Source organism: Balaenoptera musculus, chromosome 3 (genome assembly GCF_009873245.2).
Source record: "Balaenoptera musculus isolate JJ_BM4_2016_0621 chromosome 3, mBalMus1.pri.v3, whole genome shotgun sequence".
Lineage (NCBI taxonomy): Eukaryota > Metazoa > Chordata > Mammalia > Artiodactyla > Balaenopteridae > Balaenoptera > Balaenoptera musculus.
The window spans coordinates 154,420,830-154,446,536 of record NC_045787.1 but is presented as its reverse complement, the minus strand read 5'-3'; the positions used below and the strand labels follow the sequence as shown (position 1 = coordinate 154,446,536).

The 25,707-nt window shown below is 42.9% G+C and overlaps 1 protein-coding gene across 3 annotated transcripts; it reads left to right on the top strand.

Annotated features, from left to right (window-relative positions):
* Positions 1-1,100: 1,100 nt before the first annotated feature.
* On the top strand, positions 1,101-21,009 carry PGBD2 (piggyBac transposable element derived 2). 3 transcript variants are annotated; one of them, XM_036845534.1, is made up of 5 exons: positions 9,384-9,588; positions 9,673-9,783; positions 11,683-11,850; positions 16,576-16,639; positions 18,900-21,009. In XM_036845534.1, the coding sequence occupies exons 4-5, from the start codon at positions 16,623-16,625 to the stop codon at positions 20,659-20,661; spliced, it is 1,779 nt and encodes a 592-aa protein (XP_036701429.1). In that variant the 5' UTR covers positions 9,384-9,588; positions 9,673-9,783; positions 11,683-11,850; positions 16,576-16,622; the 3' UTR covers positions 20,662-21,009. The 3 variants fall into 3 exon arrangements, with proteins under 3 accessions (XP_036701430.1, XP_036701431.1, XP_036701429.1); XM_036845535.1 differs by lacking the exons at positions 9,384-9,588; positions 9,673-9,783 and adding an exon at positions 1,101-1,416; XM_036845536.1 differs by lacking the exons at positions 9,384-9,588; positions 9,673-9,783; positions 11,683-11,850 and adding an exon at positions 1,101-1,416.
* Positions 21,010-25,707: the final 4,698 nt, after the last annotated feature.

Genomic DNA, 25,707 nt, shown 5'->3' with positions numbered 1-25,707 from the left:
AGAACTTTTTGTTCTCTGCTGTATCTGGTCTGCATGGCATCAATACGTATTTGTGGAAAAAGGAATGACAAACTTGAGTGTGCCCTTGGCTCCAGACTCTCACAAATGGGCATGATAACTTATTTTTCTGACCCAGGTAGTTTACACTTTACAGTGACCAAAACCCTTATGAGAAGTGCCAGGGTGGAGAAGCAAACACAAAACCTTCACTACGTGGCCGTCTTCTTGAATGTTTAGCACAGTTTGGTCCCAAGGATTTTTGTGTTTAGAAAAACCCTTGGATGCCAAGGCACCCTTTTCTGTAAAGTCACTTCCTATATACTTTATGGAGCAGAGTCTCAAAGTGTGTGTATGGGGAGGCGATGGGAGTGGCCCAGGCTGGAAGGGGGATTCCCCCGCCCCAATTTCGCCCCCCCCCACACCCCCACCCCGGCCGCGCGCAAGATACCTTGTCTGCAGACAATTTTAGTTGTTGTAACTGGTGGAGCAGGGGTGTGGTGTGCTACTGGCATCTAGTGGGTAGAGGCGAGGGATGCTCAAAATCCTAAAATCACGGCTGCCAGCTTTAGCAAATAAAAATACCTGTGGGTAGGGTCGCCAGATGAAATACATAACTCCAAGATTAATTTTAGAGTATATCTTTATCTGAAATTCAAATTTAACTTGGCGCCCTATATTTTATCAGGTGATCCTACCTGCAATACATGGGACAGGGCCCCACAACAAGGAATTATCCAGACCAAAAGTCCAGGGTGTGAGGTTGGTCCGGTAACGCAGATTGTTGGGCCTGGCCTCGGAGTTTCTGATTCGGTAGGTCTGGGGTGGAGCCCCAGGACTTGCATTTCTATCAAGATCCCAAGTGAAGCTGCCATTGGTCTGGAACTACATTGGAGAACCACCGACCTAGAAAGAAAAAAGACTTCGTGCCCTCGTGAGTAATAGCGAGGAAAGTGCCTAGGCTAGCATGTAAGTGAACAGGACGAGAAGGGGCTGCAAAAAGGGGCGGAAGATATTTCTGCCGTCCTGGGCCCTGCCTCAGAGGCACTTCTGCGTCCCCTCTAGGCGCCGCGGAGGCCCCAATGTCTCGATGGTCGCTCGAATCGGGGGCGTGTCCTGGGCAGGGGCGTGTCCTGGGCGGAGAGCAGAAGGCGGGCCGAGGCGAACCGAGCGCTCTCGTGCCGGACGTTGCGCGGCCGCGACGCCCGACGCCGGCGGGGCAGCGGCGCTGTGGGCTCCGCGCTGCCGGTGGTATCTGGCGGGAACCCACGAGGCTCCGGCCCGTTCGGCGCAGGTAGGCGTCGTCCCGCTTGCACCGCCGACTGGGCTCCTCTTGGATGTGGGAGCGGCGCGCCCTGGTGTTGCGTTTTCTCAACGGTGCCCGAGGCGTTGGCCCTCGCTGCCGCGGGCGGACGACGGGTAGGTGGGACCGGGACAGGGACAATGGACCTCCGGGCGCGCAGCTCAGAGGGCCGCACGGGGGCGCTCTCGCTGCGGGACGGGGAGGCTGGGCTGGGACCGGGGCGGACTCAACTGGGGCGGAGCGGGCTTGGGGGCGGGAGACTTTGGGCGAGGCCGGGCTATGGGCGGGACCGGGGCCTGCTAAACACAGGATGTACTAAGGGAGGAGTGGCTAGGACCCTTGGGCGGAATCGGGGGCGGGCCCGGGCTGGAGGCCGGACGGGCTGTGGGCGGAGCTGGGGCTGGGTCAGGCTGACGCGGGGCAGATTGGGGGCGGCGTGGGTGGACATCTGTGGGCGGGGTCGGGCGGGGTGGGTGGGGTGCGGCTCCCACGCCACGCCCCTTAGGGGGAGGGGCGGCTTCGCGCGGGGACGTGCTGGATGCAGGGCCTTTCTGGCATTTATAGTTTCTGCCTGCATCTGGGGTCGCCGACGTTGCATAGGGTCTTTCTTTTCCCCTTTTCCCCCCTTCTTGTTCGGTATTGAGATGGGTAGGAGAAGAAGGAGGAGGGCCCCGTTTCACAAAGGCCATTCCTGAGCTGTGGTACACCTGGCTTAACTTTGAGGCATTTACGTTTATAAAATGTCTTATTAAAAAAAATTTTTTTGAAGTAACTTAAGAATTTGAAAAAAGTTTTAAAACTAGTACAAAGAAGTCCCACATTCTAGTCACCTAGGTTCCCCAAATGTTAACATCTTATTTAACAGAACAATTAGCAAAACCAGGACACCTAACATCTACAGGCCTTATTCAGATTTTTTTTGCTCTTCTTGTCCATTTCCTTTTTGTGGCATAGGATCCAAGTCAGGATTTAGATGCATTTAGTTGTCGTGTCTCATTGGAAAAATTTATATTTTAAACAGTAGAAGCCCCCTTACCTCCAAGATCCTTCAGAGTGGCCCTTAGGACGGGACCACCAGATCTCAGATCAAAGAGGCTTTTCTTCTTGGATGCCAGGGCCAGTTGAGAACGTACAGCTGAGCCTTCGGGCAGCTTTGGCATAGGTGGTCCCCCTCTGTGCCTTGACCCATCTAGCCCTTGGCTGCTCAGCCTCTCCTAGTTCTCCTCCTACCTCTCAAGTCAACCTCCTCCCTCAGATCTCTGCAGATGCCCTCCTTGGCCAGCTTCTCTTTCAGTGTGGGCTTCCTCCCTTGCATGATCTCTTGTGGCTTCAAGGATTCTTGTGGCTTTGAGCATTCCATAAATCCTCAGAAAACTCACTTGTTTATCACTTCGGCCCAGGGCGTTTCTCTGTCTCAGACCCACAGGGATTGTGGCCTATCGCTACCTTTCTGGGTTATCTCAAAAGCATTTCCATCCCAATGTGCGCAAAACACAGCTCCAAGTCACCCACATCTAGTCCACCGTATCAATTGGGTCTCCACTGATAGACATTTCCTATGCAGAGTTTCAGAGAATCTTTGGGAGTGCATTTTGGTTAGGGTCAATCAAATATTAAGAGTTCCTAGTACTTTTTTAAATAGCTGTCTTAAAGCCAGAAAGTGAAGATGAAGATGAAGGCCTGCTACAGGATGAGGAGGATGCCCTGCAGTATGGCCATTTTCTTAGCAGCACAAGTTGTTCAGTTCAGCAAGTATTTATTGGGTGCCTGTTGCATGCCAGGAGCTGTGTTGGCTTCTGGGGATAGAGAGGTGAATAAATTCTGCACCTGCCCTGCCATCAGAGGGTATGTGGTGGGGTCATGTATTGTAATTGAGGTGAAATCTGTGATAGAGGAAGCCTCAACTTGGAAGAAGGAGGTTGCAGGATGTGAGTTGGCCTGAGCCTAGGTGGGAGAAGGCTGGGGACCCACCTGTTAGGGGCCTTGACCTATTTCCAGGGCTTGTGGGATTGTGACCTCGGGAAGTTCTCCCTAGGCTATGAAGATGGGCTGGTGTGGGAATGACTGGTTGGGGGCTGTCACTGAATGTTGGTGAGTGGATAAGGGTCAGCCTAGGGTACAGCAGAGGAAAAGGTGATGAGATGAGCTGCTGGGAGTGGTGTGACTGAAATGGTAACACAGGTCATACTCTCTGACCCAAAGCCAACCAGACATGGGGAAAAGTCAGAATGTTTGAATTTTATCAAAGTCACACTGAAGCACTCCTTAATCAAACATAGGATTTCTGTAGCAATATCTATCAATATCTATAGTAAGTAATAGAAATAGGTATTATAAAGAGCCTCAGATATTTTCAGGTTTTGCTGCCAGGCAGTTTGTTGCCCAAATTTTGAAATAATGTTCAGTTTTCACAACATTTTTGACTTTTGAGAATTGCAGGTGAAGTGTTGTGGATCTGAAAAAATAGCTACCACTTGTAGAGCCAGGCCTGTTGTGTGTGCTTCACAGGCATTGACTCTCATCCTCATAACACCCTACAAGGGTTGGTACCATGCAGATCCCGTTTTGTGGGTGAGGAGATGAGGGCATAGAGAAGGTAAGTGATTTGCCCACGGTCACACAGCTCGCCCCTGTTGGCTCCATAGTCCATATTCTTACCAGACTGCATACGTGTGAATGGGAGGTTGGGGAGTTGCAGGACCAAAGTCTTTCTCCCATACCTCAGACACCTGGCATCTGCAGCCAGGCTGTGTGAGTGCCAAGGAAGGTCAGAAGAGAAGGGAGGCAGGAGCCCTGGAGAGGTTGTGGTTACATACACAGATTCATTGAATGCCTGTGGGGACTCACTTCCTTGATGCCTGGAGCTTGTGGTCTGGTTGGGCAGTGAGCTCTTCTCACAAGCTGTAGAGGAAGTTAAGTGCACTGTCGGGTGGACCAGAGGAGGACATGGGTGATCAGAGGCACTGGGTTGACAAGCTGGGATGCAGACTAGCTGGGCTTTGAGAAAATTTAGGTAAATGATTTTATGAGGATTCTATAAGGAGATTCTTCATGAGAGACACAGACTGTTGAGTGTGGAGATGACTGTATTCTAATTTTCTTCCTCTAAGTGCAAAACATATATGTGCTCTGGAACACCACAGACATATGCCTTCTGCCTGCCACTTCCGTGTCACTGCAGACAGTGGTCTTCTCAAAGGACATTGAGTGGGTCAGCTTGATCATATTTGCTCAGGTGTGTGGGAGTGTCCCTGCGCCTTTGTGAGTGCATGTATAAGTGTGCAAAATTTGCATTCAAAAACATATAAGATGCATAGCAACAGTTTAAAGAGTCATGAAAGAACTTTGAACACTCCACTCAGTTTAAGAAATACAACCTTGTCGAAACCTTAGAAACCCCCTGTATGTCTGCCCCAATTGCATCTTTTCTCTTCAGAGGTAACTAGTATTCTGAAGTTCCTCTTAATCATTTCCTTGCTTTTCTTTATAGTTTTACGATGTGTATGTGTCTCCAGATAATATTTTAGTTTGGTTTAACTTTTTGATCCTTATAAAATGAAATCATGTAGCAAGTTTTCTTTTTCTTTTTTTTTTTTTTTTTTTTGTCTTTTATTTGAGATCCATTCAGTCGTGTGTGTGGCTAAAGTTCTTCACTCACTTTTCCTGTGGTATTGCACTGCATCCATTCTGTTGATGGCCGTTTGGGCTGTCTCTAGTTTTTGCTACTCTAAATAAACAATGCTGCAGTGGACATTCTTGTCCTGGTCTCCTGGCGCACAGATGAAGTAGTTCTCAAACAGGGGTGAGGGAGACGAGGTGAGATAGGGGTAAGGGAAGAAAGGGAGACACTTTTGGTTGTTATAACTGGGAGGTGGTGTGCTCCTGTCTCTAGTGGGTAGAGGCCAGGCACACTGCTAAACATACTACAATGCACAGGACAGCCTTCCCATCTCCTCCTGCTCTCCCACACACCAAAGAGTTGTCCGACCCCTAATGCGAGTGTCGAGGCTGAGAACCCCTGCTCTAGGGTAAATACCTGGGGTGGACTGCTGGGTGGGTGGATTTGTGCATGTTCAACTTTAGTAGATACTAGCATACCGTTTACACTCCTTTCAGCAGTATGTGGCCTCTTGCATTACTCATTGTCCTTTTCAACACTTGATAATCTCTGCCTTTAAAATTTTTGCCAACTTGGTGTCTGTGAAATGATATCTGATTGTGGTTTTAATTTCATTTCCTGAACAGTAATGAGATTGAGCATCTTTTCACGTCTGTCTTCTTTTTGTATTTCCTTTGAGAAGTGCCTCCTGATATCATTTTACCCATTTTCCTGTTGAGTTATTTGTGTTTTTCTTAATTGTGTCTGGGATTTCTTTATATATCCTAGATTATTCTTACCTCCTAGATGCTAATCCCTTATATTTGTTGCAGATAACTTCTCCCATTTTTGAGTTTGTTCTGATGGACTGAAAAGTTCTTAATTTAAATGTAGTAGAATTTATCAATCATTTTCTTTATGGTTAAATGCTTTTTGCTGGTTGGTTGGTTCCTGCCAGATCCCCAGGTGGGCAGGACTGCCTCTAGGACCACACTGGAGCAGTGCTGAAACCAAGTCTCAGTGCCACTTCAGGACCCACAGCTGGCACTAAGGTTGGCAGGCCTGCTGCCAGGGGCACAGATGGGTGTTGCTGGATCCCTGGGTGAGCAGGACTGAGAGCGGGGCTAGAGTCAGGTCACAGGGCTGCTTCAGGATCTGTAGTCTGGTCCAAGGATGGTAGGCCTGTTACCAGGGGTATATGGATGCATGATTCCTCCTGGGTCCCTTGTCAGATGGTTACAGGACCGTGACCAGGCAGGCCTGGATTTGAGTCTGTAGGGAGTTGGGGCTGCTTTCAGTTTGCTGGCAGAACCATGTGAGCTTGCCACCAGGTTGTGGGCCTGCCTTTTTAGAGCAGCTATCCTTGGTCTTGGGGTTCACTGGGGTTTTGCAACCTCCTATCTGGATCCCAAGGCTTTCACAAAGGCACTTTTGTCTGTGGTTGCCTGCCAAATCATTGTTTGTTTAGGGAGATGCATTCCTATTCCACCACCTTGCTAATGTCATTCCCTGTCTCCGTTTACGTAGGATAGGTCAAACATGTCAGTTCTGTTGTTCAAGTCTCAGTAATTTTGTCTGCTTGACCATCAGTTACTGAAAGAGGTGTGTTGAAATCTCTTACTGTTACGATAGATTTGTCAATTTCTATAATTCTATTAATTTTTACTGTATTTTGAAGTTATATTGTTAGATGCATAAAGTTTAAAATTATTATATCTTTCTGATGAGTCCCACCTTTTTTCCCTGTAAAGTTACCCTCATTTTCTCTGATAACGCTTGCTTTAAATTTTATTTGTTATTTTTAATTGTAAAAAACACATGAAATAAAATTTACCATCTTAACCACTTTTAAGTGTACATTTCAGTAGTGTTAAGTATATTCACATTGTTGTGCAGCTAATCTCCAGGACATTTTTATCTAACAAAACTGAGACTATACCCATTAAACATCAACTTCCCATTTTCCCCTCCACCCACTCCTGGTAACCACCATCCTCCTTTCTGTTTCTATGAATTTATATACTTTAGATACCTCATGTAAGTGGAATCATACAGTATTTGTCTTTTTGTGAGTGGATTATTTCACTTAGCATAATGTTCTCGTTACATCCATGTTGTAACATGTGACAAGATTTCCTTCCTTTTAAGGCTGAATAATGTTCTATTGTAGATACATACCACATCTTCTTTATCCATTCATCTGTAGGTGGACATGTGAGTTGCTTTCACCTCTTGGCTATTGTGAATAGTGCTGCTATGAACCTGGGTGTCTCTTTGAGACCCTGCTTTCAATTCTTTTGGTTAAATGCTCAGAAGTGGTATTGCTGGATCATATGGTAGTTCTGTTTTTAATTTTTTGAGGTACCAGCATACTGTTTTACATAGTGGCTGCACCATTTTATGTTCCCATTAGCAGTGCACAAGGGTTCCAATTTCTCCACATCCTTACCAACATTGGTTATTTTCTGTTTTTTTTTTTTTTTGATAGTGGTCATCCTAATGGGTATGAGGTGATAAATCATTATGGTATTGGTTTGCATTTCCCTAGTGATTAGTGATGTTGAGCATCTTTTTATATGCTTATTGGCCATTTGTATATCTTTAGAGAAATGACTGTTCATGTTTTTTGTCCACTTTTTAGTTCGTTTACTTTTTTTGTTGTTATTAAGATATAGGAGTTCTTTATATATTCTAGATATTAACTCCTTGTAAGATATAATTTGCAAATATTTTCTCCCATTCCATGTATTGCCTCTCTACTTTGTTGATTATATCCTTTGATGAAGTTTTAAGTTTGATGTAGTCCCATTTGTCTGTATTAGCTTTTGTTGCCTCTGCTTTTGGTGTCATATTCAAGAAATCATTGCCAAATCCAATGTCATGAATCTCTTCCCCTATGTTTTTTTCTAAGCGTTTTATTATTTTACCTCTTACATTTAGGTCTTTGGTATGTTTTGAGTTAATTTTTGTATATGATGCAAGGTAAGTGTTCAACTTTATCCTTGTGCACGATATCCAGTTTTTCCAACACCATTTGTTAGGGACTGTCCTTTCCCTACTGAGTGGTCTTAGCACCCTTTTTGAAAATTACCTGGCTGTATACATGACGGTTTATTTCTGGCTCTCTATTCTGATTCATTGATCTATATGTCTGTCTTTAATGCCAGTACCATACTGTTTTGATTTCTGTAGCTTTGTAATATGTATTGAAATGAGGAAGTGTAAGTCTTCCAACTTTGTTCTTTTTCAAAATTGTTTTGGCCATTGGAGTTCCTTGATATAACATGTGAATTTTTAGGTGGCTCTTTCTATTTGTGCCAAAAATGCCATTGGGATTTTGATAGAGATTGCACTGAATCTGTATATTACTTTGGGTAGTATTGACATACTGTCAACATTAAGTCTTCCAGTCTATGAACCTGAGATGTCTTTACATTTTTTGGTGTTTTTTAAAAGTGCTTTCATTAATTTTTTTTGTCAGTTTACAACTCTTTCACCTTTTTGGTTAGGATTGTTCCTAAATATTTTATTCTTTTCAATGCTGTGGTAAATGCAATTGTTTACTTAATTTCCACTTCATATTGTTCATTGTTAGTGTATAGAAATGCAACTAAAATGAATAGATTTTAGTGTGTTGATTTTGATTCCTACAACTTTGCTGAACTTGTTTATTAGTTCTAACAGGTTTTTTAAAAATCTTTAGGGATTTCTACATATAAGATCATGTCATCTGCAAACAGGTAATGCTATTTCTTCATTTCCAATTTGGATGCCTTTTATTTATTTATTTATTTTTCTTACCCAAAGGTTCTGGCTAGGACTTCTGGTATTATGTTGAGTAGAATGGCCAGAGTGGGCATTCTTATCTCGATCCTGTTGGTAGAGGAAACGTTTTCAGTATTTTACTATTTCATATGATGTTAGTTGTGATATTTTTTCATATATAGCCTTTGTTATGTTGAGATGGTTTCCTTCTATTCCTAGTTTATTAAGTGTTTTTATCATGAAACAGTGTTGAATCTTGTTAAATGCATTTTCTGCATCAATTAATATGAACATGTTTTATTTTACATGATTTTTACATGTTGAACTATTCTTGCATTCCAGAAATCCTACTTTGTTGTGTATAATCCTTTCAATGTGCTTTTGAATTCAGTTTGCTAGTATTTTATTGAGGATTTTTGTGTTCATATTTATCAAGGCTATTGGTCTTTAATTTTCTTCTAGTGTTTTTGTCTGGCTCTAGTATCAGGGTAAGGTTGGCTCAGTTATTATATTTTTCAGTTCTAGAATTCTGTTTGGTTCTTTTTTATAGTTTCTATCTCTTTGTTGATATTCTCATTTTGTTCATGCATTTCCTGATTTTGTTTAGTTGTATATCTGTGTTTTCTTATAGCTAATTGAATATCTTTAAGAAGTAGTTTTGAATTTTTCATTAAGAAATTCAGCAATCTGTTTTTCTTTAGGGTCCAGTCTGGAGTTTTATTTTGTTCCTTTGATTGGGCCATGTTTCCTTGTTTCTTTGTATACTTTGTAATCTGTTGCTGAGATTTGGCCATTTGACAAAACAATTTCCTGTCCCAGTCTTAATGGACTGGCTTCGTTTAGCAGAATACCTTCACCAATCAGCCCACCTGGAAGTTTGGGACCTCCCCATCCTTTTCTAGTGATGTATCTTCTCTGGACTTGTGTATGTACTTTTGAACTGTCTCAATTTCTCTACACTGCTTGTCCTTATTTCTTCTCAGGAGCTTGTAATTTCTTGCTCTCCCAGACATCTGCCTGCTGAACTGCAGAATCTCTGCAGCTACTGTGCTGTGGCACCTGCCTACATTTTCAGTGTCTTCCAAACTATGCCAACATACCTGTCAGTGCTCCAAGTCTGGTGAGACAGAAATTTGTCCCTCAGGCAGACCCCAGGCAAACCAGAACTAGGTTTTCTCCTGGTTGCACCTAACTACACTGAGGTGGGGGAGAAGCATGTGTGTGCAAAATGCCATGAACTTTTCGTACTCTTTTCAATGGAATCCCTTCTTGGTTTTCTGTTGGCTTTGGTTTTCCATTGGTCTCTGACCCCCGTTCCTGGGACAAGAGAACAAGAAAAATCAGGGGAAAGAATCAAGAGACTGGTCTTAGCAGGGTGGAAATTTTTATATGGTTATTAAGGAATAAGGTGAATTAAGCAAATATTGATGGGGTGAAAGAAAGGTGAAACAGAAAGGGGAGAGTCACAGGACTTGTCTCAGCAGGGTGGAAATCTTTAGATGGTTGTTCAGAAGTGGGATGAAGACCACCTAGAGGAGTGGGATAGGGAGGGTGGGAGGGAGGGAGACGCAAGAGGGAAGAGATATGGGGATATGTGTATATGTATAGCTGATTCACTTTGTTATAAAGCAGAAACTAACACACCATTGTAAAGCAATTATACTCCAATAAAGATGTTAATTAAAAAAAACAAAAACAAGTGGGATGAATAAAATGGACATTGATGGGGTTAAAACAAAGGTTTTAATACAGCAATACCAAAGACTGGGTGTTAGCCAAAGGGATCTCCTGCTGGTCCCCCAGCATGTAGGGGTCCCAGACAAGTCTGCTCTATTTATCCCAGTTTGGAGAAGTAAAAAGCCAGAAGGCAGAGACTACAATGAGAAACCTCGCCAGCAGTCACTTGGGGCAATGGTTAGGCAGATTAATCAAGTTGACAGTTGACAAAAGGGCCAGGGTACCTTGGCTCAACCCTTACTAGGGACCCAAAGCCTTTTGCACGTGAGTGGGTAAAATGGTCAGGGGGTTGATACAGGAGTCCTACGAACTGTGGTACCAAGACCTATTGGTGAAGCCCTGACACAGGCTACAGTTAGATTTAGAGAGTATAAAAGTGTGAGTTGTGAATTCCCTGGCAGTCAAGTGGTTAGGACATTGTGCTTTCACTGCCAAGGGCCTGGGTTCAGTCCCTGGTCAGGGAACTACGATCCCCACAAGCCGCGTGGCACAGCCAAAAAAAAAAGTGTAAGAGTTAATAAGATTGTGAAAGTTGAAATGTTTAAACAAGTTTTATGTAAAGAAGTTGTGTCTTCTTTACCTGAATGTTTTATGGGAATCAATATCGTGTTTGGCTGGGGAACACTTCCCCTACTTAATATTGTAAGACAAAACCTGTTGATGTGATCCTAATGGAGGCCACAGTTAGGGTTGATAGAATTAAGATTGAAGTTTGTAGAATTGTTGTTTGAACAGGCTTTATGTGAAGTGGTTGCGTCTCTTCTTTCTGATTGTATTATGGGGATGGACGTTGTATCTGGGGGATGTTTCCCCTACCTAATATTGTAAACAGAAGGCATGTAACTCTACCCTTTGAGCAATATTAATCGGACATGATAAGTTGGAACCAGTAAGGAGCATGGAATAGAAGTTGGATTGCTGGTAGGGACAAATTCTCTGTGTGATAGCCCGTGTGGAGCCTAGACTGCGGTTTATGACAAAGGCCTGTGAGTGCCTCCCAGCGATCACTACTGGGAATTTATACTAGACAATTTCCATTTGAGCGGCATTTACTATCTTGCCATTTGACATTATTAATTGAAGCTACCCCTATGACTGAAGGACATAAAATTATCTTAAAACCTGAAATACTCAATGTGTAGGATGATGTCAGAGAATCACTCTAATGGGGATGGCAGTGCCTGGAAGGATTTCATAATAAAATAGAAACAGTTTATACAGGATGATGCTGCCTGGGGAGTGCAAGGAGATACTCACGAGTAGGGGGCTTCTTTTTCTCTAGGACTGACTCTATAACTGTGTGAGGAGTTGCTGGATTCTTTTGTCACTTGGACAGTGCCCTATAAAGAACTCTCAACTGACCAACAAAGAGTTGCTTGGTTTGTGGATGGCATTTAGAAGGTGAATGGACAACATCCTATTTGGAAGGCCACCACTCTGATTGAAGAAGGTAAAACAAATCAGCTTGGTGGGCTGACGTGCATGCTGTTTTCCTAACAGTGATGGAAGAAGTGAACAATGGTGTAAGCCCCTATGTTTGGGTTTTGATTGATTCATGGATGCTGGCCAATAGACTGGCCATATGGTCAGGCAGGAGGACAATGGAAACCTGGCCTATTAAAGGGATGCCCTTGTGGGGCACAGGCTTGTGGAAATTTGAGGGGTGCATTAAAGTAGGACATGTCAGTGCCCATCAGGAGAACTCTTTTCCAGGTTTAGTAAGTGATTGGAATTAGCAAGCAGATACTCCTGTGTGCTCCCTTGAGATGGCCACCTGGGTCCATGAAATGTATGGACATAGGGGTCACTGCAGTAAAGTAAAGATGGGTTGAATTTCCTCATAGTCTTCTTGTACTCTCATGCACAAAATGCCAGTAAGAGAAGTTCTCTCTGTCAACGAGAGAGACAGAGATTGCACATGGCTATATGGTAGATTCCCTGGTGGGAAGGCTCTGATCATGGCTGGCATGTGAGACAATGCTGGTAGCCATGGGGGGCTACAAATGGGTCCTGACACTGGGAATAGACACTGACTCCGGACAGGGCTATGCCTGCCCAATGGTAGATGAAAATGCTCAGAATACTGTGAAAGAACTGGAACAGAAGATACTGCACCAATTTGGGTTGCTGACTGTCATTTCTTTACACCAAGGAACACATTTTACAATCGGTAGTGTCCAACAATGGGCACAGAAATATTCTCCTCTGACTACTAGTTTGATAGAGAATTGGAATGGGCATTTGAAGCATTGGTTGTCTAAAATGGAGGAAAATAAAGGCATGAAGGGCTGGCTTTACACACCTTCATGAGTGTCTACTCATAAAAAACGTGAGTGGGACTAGAAGAGTGTCCCCACTGGATAGATTCCTCTATTTTTCTGGTGGATCTAGGGAAGTAGGGGTGACAAAGGATGCTGATATGACTTACCTTCTTGCCAAAGGAGAAGGATGTTGGTATAATAACTATAGTTTTTTTTTCTCTCTCTTTTTTTTTCTTTTTCTTCCTCACATCACCTCAACTTTTTGTTTTTCTTACCTGATGGCAGTGGTCATGTGACCAGGGCTGCAAATACAAGTGCCCCAAAACAAGAATGATTCCTAGGCAAGAAACTATAACTATATTTTTAATTCCTAAGGGCCTGATGGGGCAGAATGTGCCTTCATCCCATCTGACAAGACTGAATGTAGCTATATTGCTTGGTGGTAAAGATAGCCCACTAGTTCTGTACCTGCATAACCTCACCCTCTCTAAATGGGAGTGGACTGAGGGAAGGCACTTGCTAGGCTAATACTGCTTTCTGCAACCTAGACCAGCACAATGGTTGAATCTAATGAACCTTCCAAAAATGGAAGAGTTTGGGTATAAGTGAAGAGAAGGAGGAATAGTAGCTAAGGGTAAGTAGTGAATAAATGTGTTATGTAAAAAGGTAAATTCAGTATTACATTAGTACCTCAAAAGAGCTCAGAGCAAGAGATGACATTGTTTCTTAGCTCAATTATGTCAGATGTCTGAAAGAGTGAAGCCATCTGTTTGCTGAAACCACTCCTTTTGGAACCTGATTTGATCGAATGAAAGACTGCAAACAGGAGTGGCCTAACCCTGGGAGACATCCTCATACAACAAAATGATGAACTGGAATGATTATTAATGATTGCATGGGGTTCTAGTAACGTGCCAGTATCTTTTGACTTGGGTATCATTTTGCTGTAAGGGGTCTGTGGCCAGAGCCCAGGGGGTGGGCCATGAGATAATAGAAAATATATATTGATCTCTGCCCCAGTTCCTGGAACAGAGCTCCTGAAATCCTTGTAATTTCCTATGTGATAAGAGCACTAGGAGCATCTTTTGTCCTAATATTTGGTTTTTGACCTGGGTTCCTGGCACAGGGCTTCTGAAACCCTTGTAATTTCCTGCGTGGTAGGAGTGTCCTTTGTTCTAATGAGGTGACTCTGGTTGGGTGCCTGGATGGCTCCTGGATGAGGGCTGGTCACCAGAAAGACCAAGCCATGATTGGAAGCTTGGAATTTTCAGCCCCACCCACTCCCCATTCTCTTGAGAAGGGAGAGAGTTGAAAACGGGATTAATGATAAATCATGCCTACATGATGAAGCCCCGATAAAAATCTCAAAAGTACGGGATTCAGAGAGCTTCCAGATTGGTGAACACATGGAGGTGCTGTGAGAGTGGCATGCCTGAAGAGGGCATGGAAGCTCTGCACCCTTTCCCCATACCTTGGCCTGTGCATCTCTTCATCTGGCTGTTCATCTATATCCTTTATCATATCCTTTAATAAACTGGTAAACATAAAGCATTTCCCTGAGTTCTGTGAGCTGCTCTAGCAAATTCATTGAACCCAAGGAAGGGATCATGGGAACCCCTGATTTGTAGCCAAGTCAAACAGAAGTTGTGGGTAACCTGGGGACCTACTACTTGTAATTGGCATCTGATGTGGGGAGCAGTTTTGTGGTACTGAGCCCTTAACCTGTGGGATCTGACACTGTCTCCAGTAGTTAGTGTCAGAATTGTTGGACACCCAGCTGGTGTTTCAGAGAGTTACTTGTGCGGACCCCCCCACCCCGAATTTGGTCACTAGAAGTGTCAGAAGTGAAATGTTCTGTGCGAGTGGTAAAGAAGACACACAAGAGAGAAACAAAGGAGGGAAAGACTGGGTTTTTTCCTACCCAGGAGGAGGAAAACTGGGTTTTTCCAATTTGGTAGTATTCTCATAAAGGTATTCTGGCCCATATATTGATGTTAACTTGCATTTCTGTGGGGAATGAGGACCTAGAGCTTCCTAGTCCATCATCTGTTGATATCACCTCCCCCATATCTGCCTTTTGATTAGATAGTTTAATCTATTTACTTTAAAAATAATTACTGAAAAAGGGAGACTTATTTTGTCACATTGCTATTTGTTTTGTGTCTGTCTATCTATCTATCTTATAGCTCTTTTGTCTCTCATTTTCCTCCATTACTGCCTACCTTTTTTGTGTTTAGTTGATTTTTTGCAGTGACATGTTTTGATTTCCTTTTAATCTCCTTTCATGCATATTCTTTAGATTTTCTTTTTGCAGTTACCATGGGATTATATAGAATATCCTAATGTAACTAATTTCAGTTGATAGCAACTTTGCTTCAGTTGCATACATAAACTTCTCCCTTACAAAGTTCTTCCCCCCTTATATTACTGATGTCAAAAATTACATCTTTAATTTATAATTGTTTTTTTAAAAAATATTTATTTATTTATTTATTTAGGCTGTGTTGAGTCTTCGTTTCTGTGCGAGGGCTTTCTCTAGTTGCGGCAAGTGGGGACCACTCTTCATCGCGGTGCGCGGGCCTCTCACTATCGTGGCCTCTCTTGTTGCGGAGCCCAGGCTCCAGACGCACAGGCTCAGTAGTTGTGGCTCACGGGCCTAGTTGCTCCGCGGCATGTGGGATCCTCCCAGACCAGGGCTCGAACCCGTGTCCCCTGCATTAGCAGGCAGATTCTCAACCACTGCGCCACCAGGGAAGCCCTAGCATTTTTTTTAAAGCAGGTCTTGTGGTATGAACACCCTCAGCTTTTGTTTGCTTGTTAAAGTCTTTATGTCTTCTTCAGTTTTGAAGGACAGCTTGCTGGGAATACCATTCTTAGTTGATAGTTTTTTCTTTCTACATTTTCAATATATCATCCCATTCTCTCCTGGTCTGAAAAGTTTCTGTTGAAAAATCTGCTACTAGTCTTATAGGGATCCCCCTGTATGTAATTTCTCTTTCTCTTGCTGCTTTCCAAATTCTTCCTTTGTCTCAGACTTTTGACAATTTAATTATGATGTGTCTTGGTATAGCCCTATTTGAGTTCAACCTATTTGGGGTCCTTTGGGCTTTCTGCCTACTACAGATTTGTTGGAAGTTTGATGTAGTTAAAATTATCCACCCTCCTTTAAGTTTCTATGTTTTCTATAAGAAAGGTTTTCCTCTGTGATCATTAATGTACTTTAAAAGTTTTGCTTTTTTGCAGTTAATACTTAATGCATCTAGGACTTCACTATCTAATATAGTAGCCACTATCCACATGTGACTAGTTAAATTTGAATTACTTAAAATTACATAAAATTAAAAATTCAATTTCTCAGTCACACTAGCCATATATCCAGTGCTTAATACCCATATGTGGCTCATGGCGACCATATTGGACAACACTGATATAAAACACATCTATCATTGTGGCAAGTTCTATTGGCAGTGCTGATGTAGGACAGTAGTCTTCAACCAGGGGAGATTTTACCTCCTACTCTCCCCGCCAGAGGACATTTGTCTAGAAACCTTTTTGTTTTTCACAACTAGTGGGGTAGTTGTTCTATTGGTATCTAGTAGATGGAGGCCTGGGATGCTGTTAAACATCACATAATACATAGGACAGCCCCCCACAAGAAACAAAATGCCAATAGTTCTGACTATGGGAAACCCTGCTCTAGAATGTATTTTGTTGTGAGGTGTGAGATGGGGGAGCTTGTTCTTTTTCCCTCTGACTAGCCAGTCAACTACACATCATTTCCTGTGTGTACTTGATCCGTTTCCCTCTGGTTGATAGTGAATCTTGAGATTTTTTTCCCTTAAATGGTAGAGAAGTTCCTATTCCTTTGCTAATTAAGATATGATTTCTTAAAACTGACTTCTGTTGTCTTACAGATTCTTAGACTCTGCAAGTAAAGACAACCTCATGTTCACAGTATATCATGGCTTCATCATCAAGGTAGGAGTAATGTTTGATGAAAGGCTTTTTGCAGGTACAGTTGACTCTTGAATACATGGGGATTAGGGTTGCTGACTCTGCGCATTTGAAAATCTGTGTATAACTTTATAATCAGGCCCTCTGCACTGGCGGTTCCAACCAAATGAGGATCATGTAGTACTCCAGGACGTATTTACCGAAAAAAATCTATGTATAAGTGGACTCACATAGTTCAAACCCATGTTATTCAAGGCTAACTGTATTTACTTCTCTGCTTTTGAAAGACCAAGTCTATAACATTTTCAGTTCTCAGTCCTGCTGGCCACCCTAAGCACTTGGTGTCTATGAAGCACCAAGGAGGGAGAGGAGAGAGGAAGATTGGAGAAGAGACAAGGCAGACAAAGGAGTGTGTGTGGTACAGTACGGGTGCAGCTGTGTAGCTCTAGTTCTGCACTTGATCTAAAAATGTGATTTACTTTCCTCATCTTTCAAGACACAAGATGGTTGTCTGTGGGGCTGCCTCAGCTCCTGCAGGCTTTCTCACTCCAAGGGCTTGAACAGGTATGCACAGAGGTGTTTGAGGGCCTGTGGGTGAGCAGCAGTTTGAGTGGTGAGACTAGCAGAGATTGTGGCTGGGCAGGCTTGGATCTGCTTCTGTAGACCAGGGGAGGTCAGGGGAGGCATGAAGATGGCTGTTACCCTTTGAGAACGTGTCTTAGTTCAAGGTCCATGGAAAGGAAGAGCTTCAGGTTTCCTCTCCCTTTCTGGCTGGCCATGGAGAGCTTGAGGCATACCTCATCTCCCCAGAGGTCAGACCTCTTGTGCTCTAGCCTCCAGCAGGGGTGGCTGGTGGAGTCAGTGTCCTGGAAGTGAGGTTGGTGTGAATCTCTAATGCAGCTTAAACTCCAAAGCCTAAGAGCAGGCAGAGAAATAGCCTTTGTGGTAAAGCCTGCATCCTCCCTCTGGTGCACGGCTTTTCTCATGCAGAGGCCAAGGCATAGGGCAGCAGCAGTGCCCACCTTCCCAAGTCCAGTCTATTCTCATAGCCAGAGTAATGTATTTGACCCCTCACTGTCCTGCTCCATCCCCTCAGGGGCTTCCTGTGATAACTGAATACAACTGGAAGTCCTGATCAGGACCTCTGGAACCCTCTGGGGCCTTGGCCCTGGACCCAGCCACCTCTGCTCTACTCTACTCTCCTCCCCGCACTACATCTGCAGTGTCACTAACCTCCTTGCTGTTCATAGATATCAAGTCCCTTCAACCACAGGGCCTTGCACCTGTACCTACAGTTCTTTCTCTCCCTCTGGGACACCCAGTCTCCAGCTGTCTGCAAGGCTCACTCCTTCACCTCTCCAGGCCATCTGCCCTGTGAGCCTTCCCTCATCATATGTCTAAAGTAGCACCCCCAGCCCTATTCCTTTGCTGCACTCTCTGTCCCTTATTCAGGATGGCCCTCATCGCTAACTGATGCCGTCCTGCATAGCTGTGTGTTTGTTGATGTGTCATCTGTCTCCTCCATTTGGAAACAAGTGCTGTGCAGGTCAGGGAGTGGAGTGTGCCCACTCCCAGCCCCTGGGCAGCACCTGCTCGTGGTTGGTGCCCACTAAATACAAATGTCTCTTGTATTTGGTTCCTACATGCACAGGGAGAGTTAGAATAGCAGGGGTTTCCATGTTTCTAAATCTATTTAGCAGTCAGTATGCAGTAGGATATCAGATGTTGAGGGAGCTTTGTGAAAATCTGTCTGAATCTGTTTAGGTCCTGAATTTGGGTAGTGAGAGTTCAAGTAGGGAGAGTTTGAGAAGTTGGGAAGTGAGGAAACTTATATATGCCAAGTGAATAAGAAAAAGGGAAGAGACAGATAAGGCGGAAGCATGAAAGCAGAGCTGCTAGGGCCACTGAGTCAGGAGACATCGGTGGATGTCACTTCAGCAGCCGAGCCTTCCCGTTGACGGTTACTGTTAACCAGATGATAACAGTGGCACCTGGATTCATCACTAGAGGGGATCCTCTATTCAGACACTTTATTTAGGAAGGAAAGGAAGTATGGAATACCTCTTTAGAATGCCTCCCTTCATTAAAATACTTCTGCACTTAGATGAGTAATTTGTGTTTGTCTGGAAAATTCACTTATCTGGCACTGTGCCTTATGGTGTTAGGTCCAGGATGCTGTTGAAGTGGGAGTGCCCTCCTCTTGAGCAGTGCTTTAGTGGAGTTTTCTGCTGAAGCACTGGCTTTCCTGCATGGCCTCTCTTCATTCTGTTTCCTGTCATCGCAGCAGCCTCACTACCGGGAGAAGAACCGGCTCAAAGCTGAAGTCCATGAAGTTGCTTGAGGTTCTGAATGCTCTGGAGGAGGAGGAATCTGGCCAGAGTAGGGAGGAGATCTTCATTGCACCGCCCAACAATGCTTCAGGGGACTTCACTGATGAGGACTCGGGTGATGAAGATGGCCGGCGAGGAACCCACCTGCCCGGCAATGTGCTGCATGCCTTTGTTGTGCCTGAGGACTCTGGCTCCGGGGAGGATGAGGATGAGCTGCAGCTGCAGCCAGCCATGAAGAAGCAAAAGGCAGTAGTGGAACCTCCACATGTCTGGACCAAAAGAGATATCCGCCCGGACTTCACCAGTTGGACAGCATCAGATCCTCATATGGAGGATCTCAAAAGCCAGGAACTGAGTCCTGTAGGCCTCTTTGAATTGTTTTTTGATGAAGGAACAATTAATTTTATTGTTAATGAAACCAATCGTTATGCTTGGCAGAAGAATGTCAACCTGGGTCTCACAGCCCAGGAATTGAAGTGTGTTTTGGGCATTTTGATTTTAAGTGGGTATATCTCCTATCCAAGGAGAAGGATGTTTTGGGAAACATCCCCTGATTCACATCATCATCTTGTGGCTGATGCAATTAGAAGGGACAGATTTGAACTGATCTTCTCATACCTGCATTTTGCAGATAACAATGAGCTTGATGAAAGTGATAGGTTTGCCAAGGTGAGGCCTCTCATTGTCCGCATGAACTACAATTTCCAGAAGCATGCACCCTTGGAAGAGTTCTACAGCTTTGGCGAGTCTATGTGTGAGTACTTTGGACACCGGGGGTCCAAGCATCTGCCTGCGGGGAAACCTGTGCGGCTGGGCTACAAGATCTGGTGTGGGACGACTAGCAGGGGCTATTTGGTGTGGTTCGAGCCCTCACAGGGCACACTGTTCACTAAGCCAGACAGGGGCCTGGACCTAGGAGGCAGTATGGTGGTGAAATTTGTGGATGCACTTCAGACACGTGGGTGTCTGCCATACCACATATTTTTTGACAAGGTTTTTACAAGTGTCAAATTGATGTCCATTTTAAGGAAGAAAGGAGTGAAGGCCACAGGAACTGTTCGTGAGTACAGAACTGAACGATGTCCCCTTAAAGATCCCAAAGAACTGAAGAGAATGAAGAGGGGTTCGTTTGATTACAAAGTTGATGAGAGTGAGGAGATCATCGTGTGCCGCTGGCATGATAGCAGTGTGGTCAACATCTGCTCCAACGCTGTGGGCATAGAGCCAGCAGGGCTGACCAACCATCACTCGGGAGCAGCCAAGACACAGGCCCAGGTTCATCAGCCATCACTGCTGAGGCTGTACCAGGAGAAGGTCGGGGGTGTCGGCCGCATGGACCAGAACATCGCCAAGTACAAGGTGAAGATCCGGGGTATGAAGTGGTACTCGAGTTTCATTGGCTATGTTATTGACGCTGCTCTTAACAATGCATGGCAGCTGCACAGGATGTGCTGCCATGATGCCCAGGTGGACCTTCTGGCCTTCCGGAGGTATGTGGCCTGCGTGTACCTAGAGAGCAACGCGGATACGTCATCCCAAGGGAGGCGAAGCAGGCGGCTGGAAACCGAGAGCCGCTTTGACATGATTGGGCACTGGATCATCCACCAGGACAAGAGGACCCGGTGTGCCCTGTGCCACTCACAGACCAACACCCGCTGCGAGAAGTGCCAGAAGGGCGTCCATGCCAAGTGCTTCAGGGCGTACCACATCCGGTAATGCATCCTGGGCAGAGGGAGCCCCCTGGATGTTTGGTTTGTTATGAGATGTTTACAGCTAATTACATATAGCATTTGGGGCATCTGTGTGTTGTGTTGACAAAAAGAGACCTGAATCCCTGATTTGGTTTTGTATTTTTCCTCGTCTTCATTACAGTTATCTTTTTATCATCTTCTATTATGCCTACATGTAATATAAATTAATATTTATGTTAGTAAGCATAAATGTTTGTAAATATATATTTTATACTGTTATTTATTTCAACTTATGGGCCCCTTTTTATTCAAATAAAAATCTTGCTTTGGGGTATAGCTGTCCTGATAAGGAGACTTGAACGTAACCAAAATCTTTAGAGAAACTTTCGTGAACAGTAAAAAGATTTTATAGTGTATGCTCTCAGTTATAATCTAAGATATAGGCAATATTGTATCAATATGATGAAGGATATCTTAATCCTATCTATTTCACTTTAATCTAATGCTAGCAAACTGTCCAGGGATAGATAATCTTCCATGTATTTATCCAGCTGACTAGATTTGTAGAGTTTGTATTTTCTTAATAAAAAATATTTTTCTAATACACATATCCATGTGGAATCCATTTTTATAAATAGTGTGAAGTAGGGAGTTTTTTCCCCCAAATGGATGGATAGCATCATATTAAAACTTGTGTATATATATTTCCGCAGTGATTTAAATTCTACCTTTAAAAATTCCTGAACTTTGGGGGAAAATACTGAAACAAAGAAAAAAGTTTTTGTTGGAAAGCCTAGGGGAATATAATCCAGAAGAATGAAAGAAATACATATAAAAATTTGGACTTAATCAAAAATCTAAGAGAACATGTTGAGTATCTTTATCTGGTAAAGAACTTTGTACAACAGCACAAAACACATCAATATATTTGACCGTATAAAACTGTAAAATTGACATTCATTAGTAAAGGTAAAATGCAAAGAAATTGAGAAAATATGTTACAGATTATTCCATTTGTAATAATATCCTCAGTGCAAAAAGATCTCATAAACACATAGGTGACAAGGGTAAAATGTGCAATGTTATATAAAATAACAAATGATGGAAGATGAAAAACAAATGAACAGTGAAGATACATAAGAGGCAATAAACTGCAAAGGTAAGTAATTACTAGATATCCTTTTTTAAAACAAATGAATTTATTTGTACATAATTACTGTTGGTATGGGTATAGAAAGGTGACAGACTCATGTAGTACCTGAGGGAGTGTAAATCTGTACACTCTTTCTGAAGGCAATTTATCACGTCCATCCAAAATCTTAAAAATTGTTCATACCCATAGAAAAGGAAATGTGTGGTCCATTGTGATGTGAATACATAAATAAAAGGGGCAGATCCTCCCTTCAGTGGCATCCCAATTATAAATGTAGAAGGAAGGATGGACATAAATTACTGCTATTTGGCAAACACCACAGCAGTAATTTTGCAGGCAAGAACTGTCAGTGGATACTAAACTTAGGAGGGCAAAGCATTTCCTCACAAGATATCCAGGGGGAATAAACAGAAACTGCTTAGTGGAGAAGTCAGGCACACCACCAAACCAAGCAGTCAAAGTTAATACCACCAGTATTGAGATAGAGACATCATGTGTCCTACCCCACTCTCCCCAAGTATGGTAGGTACACTGTGATATTCCTGCCCAGAATGTACAGCCTGAATTCTAAATCATGGGAAAACATTAGACAAACACAAACTGAGGGACATTCCACAAAACAGTTGGTGAATACCTTTTGAAAGTGTTGAGGCTGTAAAAGACAAAGAAAATGAGGATCTGTCCACGATTAGATGAGACCAAAGAAGTATAACAAATGTGATGTGTGATACTGGCCAGGTTCCGCAAAACTTTCAAAAAGAACATTAGTGGGACAATTGGTGAAACTTGAATAAGATCCGTAGTTATACTGTTTTACAAATATTAATTTCCTGGCTTTGACAACTGTACTGTGGTTATGCAAGATGTCAGCATCTGGGGAAGATCGGGAAAAGGGAACTATCTGTACCCCTGGAACTGTTTTGTAGGTTTGAAATACTTTCAGAGTGAACGTTTAAAAATGTTTATACCTTTGGTGCATTATTTCCATCTTTAGAAATCTAGCCTGGACACTTCAAAACATTTGTCTAAAGGAGAAGTTTGTTCATCAAATTCTACTTTTCAGTTTTCATCTCTTGCATCATGATGATGCTGAAATATTAACCAGGTGTTTTTTACCTTACTGATGGTCCAAATCAATTAATTGAATGGTTGTGAAAACAGTTTGTGAAGCTTCCAGAAGCTACAGAATGGCCAATTGTGATTCCTCTCTTAAGAGGTAAAGGAAATATTTACACTTACATGTTTGGTCTCAGGTTGTAATTGACGTAGGATTGATGTAGGAGCATGTGTAATTGATGTAGGAGCATGTGCAGTCTATCCCAGGCCACTAAATGATGCCAAAAACTAACACAGTAGAAGACTGTGTAGACAATATCAAGTATCACAACTGGCAGTCAAGGCCAGATGACATTCCTTGTTGGCATATTCCCAAAGGAAGACTTTAAGGTACAAAATGAAACTATGGTCTGTCACCAATCCCACAATTGGGGAAGCACTTGAACAGATTGTCTGCCTTGTCTACTCTAGTACTGCAGAACCCTTCATGAATCTTTTAACTAGAAAGGATATGAAAGTTGTCCTGGTTATTCTGGATGACATTTCAAAATTCTTCTAGTTGTTGAGAAACTAGACAAAATTAAAAACAAAACAAAACAAAACTTAGTACACCAAACTGTGGAAGCATGCACAACATTGAAACTTCTCAAATGAACCATGAAAATGACTTTGTCTACAAGACTTCATTGATTGCCAGGCTATTATGTCGTTTTAAAGAAAAAGTGGTAAAACACATAACATAAAATTTATCATCTTCACCATTTTTAAGTGTATATAGTTCAGTAGTGTTAATTATGTTCACATTGTTGTGCAAAAGAATTTCTCATCTTGCAAAAGTGAAACTCTACCAATTGAACAATAACTCATTTTCCATCTTCCTTCAGGACGTGTGTAACCAAGAAGTCTCCTAGTCGTTGTGGTGGGCCTCAGTTTGTGTGTTGGGACTTGCCTTCAGCATTCAGTCAGGCAGCGTACAGTTTCATTTCAGCCTTCATTTCTAGCTTGTGTTGAGCCTCCACGTTAACCAGAAGTGAGTGCTTAGGGCTTCTCAGGTCGTTCCTGAGCAAGCACACATCTCTGGGAGTATGCACAATCCTATGAAAGCACATGGCCTTCAAGAATCCCAGAAGTATGTGAGAGCTTTTCAGTGTCTGCTATAGACATCTCATTCCCCATGTTTTCTTTTTATGCTTTTTGGTTAGCCAGTTTTTACCCAATTATTATGTGTTGCTTTTGGCAGTCGTGATGTTCCAACAATTGCCTTTGATTGTTTTTACCAAATGCCCCTGGGGCCTATTTGTACTGAATGAGTGCTGAGTCAGATCAAATATATATGGTCTTGCTAGTGGGGTCTTCCAGGGAATCAACAAACAGCTTACATGATAATTCCCTGGGGATTGGTCTTTGAAGGCGATCCAGTGCTGTCCCACCCCTCTAGTTACTGCCCTGTTCCTGTTTTTCACCACTGCAGGTGTTGGTTTTCAAGGTTATAGCAAAACAGGAGAAGGGACAGTAAGAAATGACAAGTTAACAGGCCATAAAACTCACTGATTTAGTAAGATTCATTTTTTTTTTCTTGAGTAAATGCTCCCCAGATTGCCTTTGTTTGATTTTCAGAATTCTGAAAAAGTTGATTCTGGAAAAATGTCCAGTGTTTTCATTGCTTTTATGGATATAAAATTTATTTTCAGAAGTCCTTACTCTGCCATTTTTGCTAACATTATTTTTGAAAAGGTGTTTTTGCTGCATATAGAACTCTAGGTTGACAAGTTTTTCTTTCTATACTCTAAAGATATCTGTCTATTGTCTCCTGGCTTGCATTGTTTTTTGATGTCTCTTGTAATTCTTATTCTCTTGGTTCTGTACAAAATGTGTCTTTTTCTCTCCAGGTGCTTTAAGACTGTCTCTTTATCACTGATTATCAGCAATTTTATTATGCTGTACCTTGTAGTTTTCTTCATATTTCTTCCTGTTGCTTGGGATTATTTGAGCTTCTTGGTTATGTAGGTTCATAGTTTTCATCAAATGTTTTGTTTAAACGTCGTGGTACTCTTCAGAACTGTCCTTGTTTCTTGAATGATAGATGAGGGGTGTTGGTGTGGGGGTGAATATAGCATCAAAGGGAAAAGGATGTTGTTTTTCTCTCTGTAGATGGGTGGCCTCTGAGATTTAACAGTGACTGGACAAGAGTAGGGGCTCAGCACTTGGGGGGAGTACTTGTGAGGACTAGGGAGGGTAAGTTATAAAAGAAACACAAAACCTGAAATCCAAAAACTTTCTAGTAGGGTATCTTCAGAAGTGAATTTTAGGAGGGCAGTGATTTCACAGAAGAAATGAAGAAATCTCCTTCAAGGCATAGGTAGAGAGAGTGATGTGTTGGTAAATTAGCTCTCCAAAAAAAAAAAAAGAAAAATTCCAAGACAAAACACACAAAAAGCCTTTGTTGGTAGTGTTTATCAGTTCCTGTGGTCTAAATACTTCCACCATGGACATTTGTAAGTTACCAATGGTTTAACAACCAACTTGCAAAATTATTTAAAATTTAAGAGCTCTTGTGAGTCAGTATAAGCCAGCTCCAGAACACTGGTAGTGGAATATATGGCACAAACCATAAGTTTTAGGAAAAACAAGCCACTTCTAACATAGCACTCAGCAGGTATTTCACCCAGACCCTTGGAAGGGTGATAGCCATAGATCAGTCAGAAGACACAGAAGTCAAGAGGAAACATTTAGCAAATAAGACGTCATTGAACAACAAAAGCCCTTTCGTGAGTGCTTCATATTCTTTAGAAGCTGGGGGCAGTTTGGAGGATGGCGGTGGATGACGCTAGGACAGGGAAGAAGGTGCAGATTGCATGAAGG